An 11386-nucleotide genomic window follows, 5' to 3' on the forward strand; every position below is an offset into this window, starting at 1 on the left:
TAATGTGGTTTGATCCTGACACACTGCATGCATATATCAAATGATCAGCACTGTACGCTATAAATTTGTAAAATTATTATATGTAAACTTAATAAAAGCAAAAAATTATTGATCAAAATAACGTTATTACAACCTTTACTTATGAGTATACATTTATATATAGGGAAAGTGATCAGAATCGTGCATGCTAAAGGGTAGGCTAGATAACCAGGTCCCTAGGGTTCAGTTAGCAGTATCATTCTACCTAAGAAAATTATACTAACTAACCTTAATGTGGAAAACCTTAAGACTTAGGATTTTTTTTGACAGAAGGCTCCTAAAAGTAAAAATTTAAAGCTGCAGAAACTGCTCTGGTAAATCTGATTTCAGCCCTCTCCATCTCTCTACCTCCTGGTACCCTTATCCCACTTCTATTCAGAGAACAGAAGGTACAAAAGGCTCATGTGGTTTAGCTTGTCAGATTCAGCTTTTTATTTGGTTGCTCCGAATCCTACGTTCCTATTTGGAGCACCCCTCCCCTCACCCATCCTTCAGAAACCAATCAAGGTGTCTCCTGACCTCATTTATTCCCTTTGTTTCAACTGCCTTCTGGAGTAACTTTTTCCATATGCTTATAACCTTGCCTCACAACAGAGCCCCCCCCCCCATCAAAAAATGGTCTGATTGGAATCTTAGGAAAACCCATTTACTCAGATGTGTGACAGGCTGCTTCTAAAGATGCCAAACCACTTTTCATTACTTTTGATGACCAGGGCAAAGATGGGTGGAGGAAAAATTTCTGTGTTTAAAAATAATTCAGTGCTGGGCAGTGGTGCTGAGTGTTGGGGAGTGAGAGCACTTGATGCCATTAGCAAGTGGAGCAGCCCAGTCTAGACCCAGAACTGTAGCCTATGATTGCAGTTTCAATTGCGATTTTCCTTTAACGTGGCATTTATTTTGTCACCCCAGTTTGGCCTCATTCCTTTCAACATGGTGACATTAGTACTCTTTATTTTGCCTGTTGTGGACCAATTTTCTTCAGCTGTTGCTAAAACTTACTAAAATGCCAGATGTCATGTTGGAAACATGAAACCTGAAAGAAGATCATAAATCAGAAAAACAAACCATAAAAAAAATAATAAAATTTCCTGAGTGCTGTGCTCTGGAGCTTCCCAGCCTCAAGCCTCCCTTTGTTCGCCTAGCTCCCAAGCTCACAATGTCTCCCAACCCCCTTCTTTTAGGGCCAGGCATGGGGGGGGCAACTCAGCAGTTTCTCACCTCAGCTTTGATTGTTTGTTTTGCAGATTCAGAGCAGAGCACAGGGTCCGACTCTGAGGTGCTCACTGAGCGGACCTCCTGCTCCTTCAGCACCCTCACTGACCTGGCCTCTGGTGCTGCAGGTCCTGGGCCTGCTGCCATGTCCTCCATGGAGGAGATTCAGGTGGAGCTGCAGTGCGCTGACCTCTGGAAGAGGTTCCATGATATTGGAACAGAGATGATCATCACCAAAGCAGGCAGGTAAGGATGTTTCTTAGAATGGATTCAGAGACTCTACAGAAATGGGCACCATTACCCCATGCCACTTACCTGTGATACCATCCGTGACTGAAGCACCCTGCTCTTATTTTTCTCCATTTGGACTCACTAATGTGTCTTCCTGTGTTTGCTGTGATTTTGCTATTTTCCTCTAGCACTCAAATCTAGACTCACCTCTACAATTCATCAACATTTTCCATCTCCAAACATACTTCTTCATCTAGTTCTTGATACTTAATGACCAAAAGAAAGATTCAAAGCAAGTATTTACACATTCACTCAATATTTCCAAGAAACATTCCCACCCCAAACAACAGCTTACATCTTCTAAGACTTTAAAGCAACCACACGCTTTTGTAAGAATTGGGCTTGGCAAACTCTTTGAGCCCTGTTTATTGAGCCATTGTTTTTGTTGTTTGTTTTTAAGGTTGTAAAACCTTCATGATGATTGGTGGACTTTCTTGTGAAACTAGTTATCCAACATAATAAAAGTTTAAAAAACCATAGTTTCCATTGAAATAAACTTTTACTTAAACCATTGCTTACTTTATTGGTATCTTTCACTTCCTCATAGCTAGGTATCTGTTCTGTGCTAAGCACTAAGTAGATATTTTGGCACTTAAACTTCACAGGGCTCCTACAAAGTAGAATATGACTATCCCATATGGATGTAAAGACTGAAAGAGACTAATTAACATAACTAAAGTAAGAGGTATTGAGATGTAGCTCCAGAAATCATAATCTGGCTGGCTCTAAGATTATAGTTATAACTATTTATTAATCCGTATGATTAACGTTTGCAGTTCTTGCTTCTTCAACTCAAAATGAAATAAAGCTAAATTGGATTAAACTTTTGAGTATAAAAGACTAGCTAGAGGGGCTGGAGAGATGGCTCAGTGGTTAAGAGCACTGACTGCTCTTGCAGAGAACCTGGGTTCGATTCCCAGCACCCACATAGTGGCTATGAACCATCCTTAACTCCAGTTCCAGGGGAATCCGAAGCCCTCTTCTGACCTCCACATCATTGTATGACAGGGGTGCACTTACATACATGCAGACAATACACTCATACACAAAAAAATAATAATTTTTTTAAAAAAAGACTAGCTAGGGCTGGAGAGATGGTTCACTGGCTGCTCTTGTAAAGGGCCTGGGTTCTATACCCAGCACCTACATGGCAAGTAACAAACTGTCTATTAACTCCAGTTCCAGGGGGTCCGACCCCCTCTTCTGACCTCTGCAGGCATTGTACAGCATGAGTGCACTTACATACATACAAGGAATATACTCATACACATAAAACAAAAAATAATAATAAAATATTAAAAAAAGAATAGCTAAGGAAATTGTGCAAAACAAATAACATAGGTCATGGGAATGAAAAAGCTCCACCTCACAGCTTGCAAGCTGTTTTCATGGACTCTCTCATTGGGTTTTGCTCATCCACATAGATATAGAGAGACCTCTAAACATAATAAGACATTACAAAAACATGGGTTAAAGTGAACCCCAAATCATATTCATTTTGTTTCTTCCCTGGTGCCCTCCTCCTCTCGCAAGTTTTAGTAGTGATGAAAAGGCTTATTAGGTAGAGCAACTTTGAAGGAGAATTTACTTCAGTGCCGTCTTTTTCTTATTATTTGAATTGTAGTGTCTCCTATCTTTTTTTTTTTTTTTTGTGATGTCGAGGCTTGGAGGAAGACAAAGCAATTCAAGGAAAATGTGTGTGTGTGTGGGGGGTGGAGAGGTTGAATGGAGAGAGGTGAAATATTAAAACAGCTTTTTGTTGACACTGTCTTTTGTTTTGAACTTTCTTATTGTTGTTGGGTCTGTGCATCTCAGTCAGTCTTGCTAGTGATATAACCCCCCCCTCTGCACTTTGGTAACCCCAGTTCATTCAGGCTGCCCCTGACAACTCTCAGTGACTTATTCCAGGATTTCTTTTGCACCTCTCTGTTTTTACAAAGTCTTCTTGATACCTGAAGATACCAACATATTCCCAACCACAGTCCCTTTTTTAGTCATACTGAAGGTCCATTTTTCTTGATTATGTTAGGTAGGTAGGAGTCTGTGTCCTTTTACTACTCAGAAAATCCTAGTTGCCGGTTATGTCTTCCCACACTCCAAGCTGTTCCTGTTGATTCTGATTTATTTTTCACTTTAATTAATTAATTTTAAAATTATGTACTTATGTATAAGAGTGTTTTGCCTGCATTTACGTAAGCGCACATCGTGCCCGCAGAGGACAGAAGAGGGCGTCAGATTCCCTGGAACTGGAGTTACAGAAGGTTGCTAGCCAACTTGTGGGTGCTGGGAACTGAACCCGGGTCCTCTGTAAGAGCAGCCAGTGCTCTTAACCGCCAAGTCACGTCTCTGGCAACTCCTGTTGATTCTGAATCGTCACAGTGTACAGAGCCCTAAATTTTGGAATGCACCAACACAATCTGAGTAATCAGCACCATGGACAGAGGTTCTATGGGGCTTAATGGCTTTAGAACACAAAGGAATTGGCCTAAATTTAACTATATAATTAAAACCAAACACCGCTAACTTTATGGAATTTGAAAGATAGTTTCTTTTTTAGAGTGTTATGACTTCTGTTGATATAATATACCAAAATGCTGATGGAAAGAAAGGGTAGTTTTTGGAAAGTTTTAAGGAGAATTCAGACTTAGAATCTTAAAACACAGTTTAGAGATGATTTCGTGTCCTGACTTTTTTGTATAGATGGTAGGGGTAAAGAATGTATCCAAAAATAATTTTGGAAGTTGAGTGCTTAAGGCCATATAACTATTCCAGAAAAAAAACATTAAATTTAAACTTGCCAAATGCCTTTTATTGAAGTTACTAAGTTAAAAATAAATCTGTTTCTTTTAATGTAACACTGTCTGCATCTGGCTAAGAGGAACTACATCTCCTTGTCTCCAATAGCAAATAAGAGGGCTTTCCCTTTATCCCTTGTCAGATGTCATCTAATAATTTAAACAGAGAGGACAACTGTAATTCATTGCTGTTAAGAAGGCAATTACTGATCTGTATTTAAATGTATAGACCTATGTCCTGAAATGTTTGGAAGAATTAATGGAAATCATAATGTGTAACTCATAATGAATTCTAGATTCAGTCAGTAAGTGTAGACACCCATCACATTTTATTAGACTAAAATTTTAGGACTTCCAATTAAAGTTGTGAGGATAGGGGGAGAAAATGTAGTAACATGCCAAAAGAAGATTCTATGAAATAATAAAATGGGAAAGAAAGAATAGTTATGCATTTGCTACAACTATTTCAGAAAAACATCATGCTTATTAAAGGTCTATTGTCTCTCACATGTGATTATGATGTCACTGACTTACTGCCAGAAAGACATTTACTTTATGGGCTGCTTTTTTCCTGGATAAGGAGGGGATGCACAGCTTGTAGAGTAAGACTTGCACACATTTGCAAGATGGCTGTCTGAGGTCAGGGCATGGTCTATGGCCATGAAATGGAGCAAAGCCAATTAGGCCATATGTGGATCAAGCTTGTGACCTTGACCTCATTAGCACCGTGCTCTGCCCAACTCAACTAACTAGCCCCAGATGGTTAAACTTAACGTAGCATTTTGTATACAAGTACCCTAGAGCAAATTCAGGGCAGTATGAATTTTTGAACTGAGAACTTTTTATGTCTGATTTGGTGCACAAGAGCTTGGTGTTTTTTCTTCTTTCTCTGGTTAAAGAAGAATGGTGAATTTTATTCTAGACTTGCTGAAATCCAATACCTCTCCTCTTCTCTTCAATTATGAGAGAAGTTGTAAAGTGCCACATCCTGACCTCACTTGCTTTGGCAAGTTTAACAAGCCATTGTGGGAGAAACGAGGTATTGCCCAGAGGCCACTAGAATTCATTTGGTATTTGCTCCCTGTTCCACAGGGTCCTTCCTCTGACACACACGTTGACAGCCTGAGAAATTGCAGAAATTTTTGTACAGTTTTATGCATTGAAAAAGTTTTGGGGGCTGTTGACTTGAAGATTAGGAGCACCTTCAGTTTTTTATTTTTCTTAAGAAATTATTTTTCAGAGTGATTATTTTCAATTAAACTCAAATTATTTTATATGTGCTACTGAAAGATTAATTAAAAGTATGAAATGGGGTAATTGCATGAATCATGAATCAGGTCAATTTAAGCTTAGAAGGGATGCTATTTCAATAATGTAAGTCCTCACCGTACTTTGTAGTCATCATTTACAGAGAAATAAACATCAGTCAAATTTGGGAATTAAAGGGCAGTGATTGTGAAATGTTTAAGAGTACCCAATACTTCTGCTCCTGTTTCTCTTCAAGTTTATAACCTTATTCTTCTTCACAGGAGGATGTTTCCAGCCATGAGAGTGAAAATCACTGGCCTGGATCCACACCAGCAATACTACATAGCGATGGACATTGTGCCTGTGGACAATAAAAGATACAGGTAAGAAGGACCCTGGAATCTGGAATTGTGAGCACCCTCAGCATTCCAAGACAGTTCTTTAAACTCATTAGAGGAAAGGGGCAGAAGATTTGCTAGTGTTCTATGGCAGAATACCTCAAAGGAAGCAATAGCTAAGTGTAGGAATTTAGGGCTTAGTAGGTCTGGTCTCAAACCCTCCCCATGTCTCTGGACAGAGGATTGCAGTGTCCTCCACATCAGCAAAAATTAAATGGATCTTTAATCTGAAATTAATTGAGCTAATGTTAAAAGTAACAGATTGAATGACTTGGTTTGTAAAATGATAAATGAATTGGAATATATTATTTTTGGGATGGACCACTGCAGTAAGTCTATCTATCTATCATCTATCTATCTATCTATCTATCTATCTATCTATCTATCTATCTATCTATTATCTGTCTGTCTGTCTATCTATCTATCACCTATCTATTCAATCATACATCTGATATAACTCTTGAAAACATGGAGAAGAAAACCAGGAAAATTAGAAAAAACATAAGATGAACATCTCATTAGGGAGAATTACTGTCCTAATATAGGTGTGAATGAGCTTGCTAAATAATTTTATCTCAGATTCACTTAAAGGCAGTATATTCTCCAAGTCTTTAGAATGGCTTTTCTGTTGTTATTATAACAAAACGTTGTGTTACATTGCTACTATAATAAAATGTTGTGGCTTGGTTGATCTCTTTGGGATCTCAGTCAAATCAGTGGCACAGATTTGAATTGTCTAAAGTGTGAGAATTTGACTCTAAGCCTGTGAATTTGAAAGTGAGAGATGAATGGAGAGGCCAGAACTCCAATATTATGAGGAAAAAGCTGGCCAAGAGAAGCACCGCCCAGAGTATAGGACTTAGGAGAGAAGGTGTTGAGTATAGGACTTAGGAGAGAAGGTGTTGAGTATAGGACTTAGGAGAGAAGGTGTTTCCAGTCAGTTGTAGAGGATCCTGGGAGTTGTAATTGATGTTGTGTGTCCTGTTTCCCAGGGTTCAGGGCCTATGTAGTCTATTAGACCTGAGACCTAGGAAAGTAAGCTGTAGAAAACTTTATTCGTTCTGGGAAAATGATGACTTTCCAAACCAAGTTCATTAAACACTAGGAATATTTGACTACGAGTCTGAGAGTGGTTGCACTAAGACAAGAAGTCCTCCATTCTCATAGAAATGACCCTGAATTCAGACTGTTAAGCAAGGAAATGGTTAATGAGTGAGAAGCTTGGAGGGTCTCTGCACATGGCTGCTTTTTTATAGGACAATATGGAAGATGTTTTTAATAAGGAACAAAATCCTGAACAAGTGACCAAGGGATTATATGGTTTGCATTTGAAAGGTGAAAGGTTGCAGTAAAATACCTTTTTCTTAGCTAGACACATGGGCTCAGGATGCCTGTGTGCACACAGGGGTTCATGGCAAAGAGAGAGAAGAAAGAAAAAGGATTGTGAGAATGTTTTCCTCATGAGGGCTGTGGCTTTGATCATTGGCCATGCACCTCTCTGCCCTCCCCCATCCCACCCCACTGTCCATTTCCATGTCAATGTCGTTTCCCGTTTATCTGTTTTTCTCATCTGTATTCTCCATGTCATTCCCATTACTTTCCCACTCTCGTAATCTCTTCCTCTTTGCCCATTTCTGTCTGTACTTGTTTCCTGGGCCTCCATCCCTCCCTGAAAATGCCTCTAAATTCTCTTCTTTCTCCTTGTGTCTCAGATATGTGTATCACAGCTCCAAGTGGATGGTAGCTGGCAACGCCGACTCCCCCGTGCCTCCAAGGGTTTATATACACCCTGATTCCCTAGCTTCTGGAGATACCTGGATGAGACAGGTGGTCAGTTTTGACAAACTCAAGCTGACCAACAATGAATTGGATGATCAAGGACATGTGAGTTAAAGAATCCTGTTTCCCCCTCCCCCTTCCTCTTTTTGCTTTAGAGCTGATTAACCCCAGGCTCTTTCAAATAGGTAAAATAAGAATCTGTATGCCACTTTACATCATTTTAAGTAAGTAAGCATAAAGTTGTTTTCCTCCACTTAAATTTCATTAATTACAAATCTAACATTTAGCACACATCTGCTGTGTATCAGCTTGTGTTTATCAGACAAAGCCCTTTTTGCTCCAGGGACTCACAGGCCAAAGAGGTAAAACAGAAACATAAGACAGATTAAACAATGGTAAAAGAAATCACAACATTCAGTAGAATAACTCACAAGGCCACACCTAAGAGAAAGAAGTGAATGAGAGTTTTGGCTGATTTGTTAAGAAAACTATGAATTTATATGAGAAAAGTGAGTATTCAGACTTTGCAGGTGTAGTTGGAACAACTGATGTTATTAATGTATCTCTGGCAAGGAAATATGCACTGAATTTTCAGTCAACTTCAGTATCCACCCTGTTTGTTATGGCTCTTTTCTTCAGGAAAATGGCAATTTTTTGAGGTAGTCAGAATACCCATATCCCATTTACACTAACATGACATAAAAGAATGTTCACAAATTCAATGAATACAAATAATACTGTGCAGAATTTAAAGGCAGTGGTGGAACCATGCTGAATATTTGAAGCTTGAGGGGAAAACCTGCCACATAACAGAGGTTCTGAGACATTTCAGTGGAGGGTAATCAGCTGGTACTAGCATGGTCAGTTAGCATTTTTCCAATTAAATAGGTGAACTACACCTACCATCCATGATAAAGATTCCTATCATGTTCCCATGCAATGCTGTCCAATGGCTTAATTCTTGCCATAAGCAATTGCGTACACTGATTCCTAGGATCCTGTGCCTCCCACTCCCAACCTGTCCTCCTTCTATAATGTTTCCATGCTGTGGTTTATGTTGCCTGAGAGCTTGAAAAGATGTGGGGGTCATAAAGTCGTGTCCAACTTAGCGATTCCTCTTTCCATTTCAGATCATTCTGCACTCTATGCACAAATACCAGCCCCGAGTTCATGTGATTCGCAAGGACTTCAGCAGTGACCTTTCACCTACCAAGCCTGTCCCTGTGGGGGATGGGGTGAAAACATTCAACTTCCCTGAGACTGTGTTCACCACAGTAACGGCCTATCAGAATCAGCAGGTAAGAGGCCATCCTTGAAAGCCTGCTTCTCCACTTGCTTTTATTTTACTTATTTATTTTTTATCATTTTCTGTGTATGAGTGTATTGCCTGCAAATTTGTAAGGGCACCAATGTCATGCAATGCCTATGGAGGGTGGAAGAGGGTGTCGGATTCCCTGGAACATGACAGTTGTTAGCCACCATGTGGGTGCTGGGATTTGAACCTGGGTCTTCTATAAGTGCAATCAGTCTTAATCACTGAGCCATCTCTCCAGCCCTCTCTACTTGCTTCTAAAGAAGCTTGGTCTTGCTTTGCTAAGGAATGCTTAGTTCTCCTCAATAACACCAAAAATTGAGAATGAGAGATTCCAGTCCTCCGGTTCACATGCGACAATGGTGATGACAAATTGGTGATGCCTATTGACAGCTGGAAGGATCTATGTTTAGATATCAAGAGCATCAACCTCTTAAGTTGTCTTCATGTCCCTCTGTACCTGTACCTGTGCTCCTGATCTCTTCCACATCCTAGCAAATCTTCATCATTAGGAAATAACTCATGCTCTATATGAAGATTTCTGAGCATCCCTATACCAAGTGACCTTAGAGCCATCAAGCCTCTCAACTTACTCGAGACTCATCACTTCCACTTACATTTTTAGACTACATGTACCATCATGTGATCAACAACCACATGGGGGTCTGAAAAGTTTTGAGTCTGTCATATGTGCATTCGTTTTATAAGTATGTGTCAGAAGTTACTAGATTCTAGTCTTATGAGAAGAAGCTGTTAACGAAGCTGATTAATATAACTGCTTTCCTTATCAAGAATTTTAGTTCAGAGAGAAACATGCAAATACATAACGACAATAGAGTGGAATAATTCAACAGCAAATACAGGGATGGGGTATGTCTTGATTTGTAGAATACGAAAGTTTTCCTAGAAGTGCTGACTCTTTTTCTGAGGATGACACATACATACATAGGAACTGTCCGACAAACGTAGAAGACAGTGGACGGGAGAGGGGCAGAGGTAGCCACGTGGAGTTACTCACAACACCTTAAACATTTTTCTTCTAAAGGAGGATAGCTAGATAGATTTATAAGTGGTCTCACTTTATGGAGTTCTCTAAAAAGCACAGTGAAACCCATTTTTTAACATATTTTATATTTCACAGATTGCCTAATTAGTAGAATACTTGTGAATGAATCTGTTTCTCAAAGAGATTTTTGTTGATCTTGTTTACACATCTACATCCTTTTGTTTGAAGTCAACCAGAAAGAAAAGAACCTTGCACTTGATGTCTTGTGAATTGAACTCCCTATTTTGTGGTCAAAATAATTGAGGAAAACATTTATTTGTTAATTATCAAGCAATTTCTCCGTGTCAGCTAAGTGGTGGTGGTGAGTTACACAATCCTTGGCTCATTTGGAAAGGATAGTTCTTTTTCTTGGTGTATCTGGATATTCCTTAGACGCTCTTTACTTCCCAAGGAAGTTGAGTATTCCTTTTTCTACTTTTTTTTTGGTCTTTTTGAGACAGGGTCTCCCTGTAGCCCCAGTTGTCCTGGAACTATGTAGACCAGACTGGCCTTGAACTCACAGAGATCCACCTGCCTCTGCCTCCCGAGTGCTGGGATTAAAGGCATGTGCCACCACACCTGGCCTATGTTTTATTTATTTTTGTTTAATGTGTATGAGTGTATTGCTTGCATGTAGGTAGGTGCACCTGTGTTGTGCAATACCCATGGAAGTCAGAAGACGGTGTCAGATCCCCTGGAAATGGAATTATAGATGGTTGTTAGCTGCCATGTGGGTGCTGGGATTAGAACCCAGGTCCTCTCCAAGAGCAGTCAGTGCTCTCAACCACTCAGCCATCTCTCCAGCCTCGAGGCTAAGTATTCTTTTTTAAAAAATTATTTATTTAATAACTGCATAATTAGAAGAAGCATTTCATTACAACAGCATGGCCATATTCAATAACAATTTCCAGAGCTAAGATGCTCTTTCAAAATTGGCTGTAAACTTTTAAGTTTACAGTTGAATTAATACAGATATACAATATTGTACTCAGTATAAACCCTATAAGATATAAAATTAAATGAGGTTTTAACCTTTAAAAAAGATCTCAATTTCCTTATTAAAATAGTTTCATACAGAAAAATTCATTTCTAATGCAATTAACATGATGTTTGCACATGTGTTTCTAATCTCTATACATCTGATTATTACTAGTCACAGTCAGTTACTTTCTGAGCTCCTTGCCATATGAGCATGGATATAAAGTCATCAGGTAGCTTTCTATGGTAATGTTTTTCACATCTACTAATTATTAAGGAGCAAATTTTT

The 11386-nt window shown here is 39.2% G+C and overlaps 1 protein-coding gene across 1 annotated transcript in view; it reads left to right on the top strand.

The window, feature by feature from the left end:
• Positions 1–11386, top strand: part of Tbx15 (T-box transcription factor 15) — a 110054-nt gene that overhangs the window by 57093 nt on the left and 41575 nt on the right. Inside the window, exons 2-5 of the mRNA XM_008839012.2 lie at positions 1284–1497; positions 5867–5968; positions 7696–7867; positions 8893–9060. Coding sequence (XP_008837234.1) covers positions 1284–1497; positions 5867–5968; positions 7696–7867; positions 8893–9060 — 656 coding nt within the window. The remainder of the gene's footprint in view (positions 1–1283; positions 1498–5866; positions 5969–7695; positions 7868–8892; positions 9061–11386) is intronic.

Source organism: Nannospalax galili, unplaced genomic scaffold (genome assembly GCF_000622305.1).
Source record: "Nannospalax galili isolate Female #2095 unplaced genomic scaffold, S.galili_v1.0 scaffold239, whole genome shotgun sequence".
Classification (NCBI taxonomy): Eukaryota; Metazoa; Chordata; class Mammalia; order Rodentia; family Spalacidae; genus Nannospalax; species Nannospalax galili.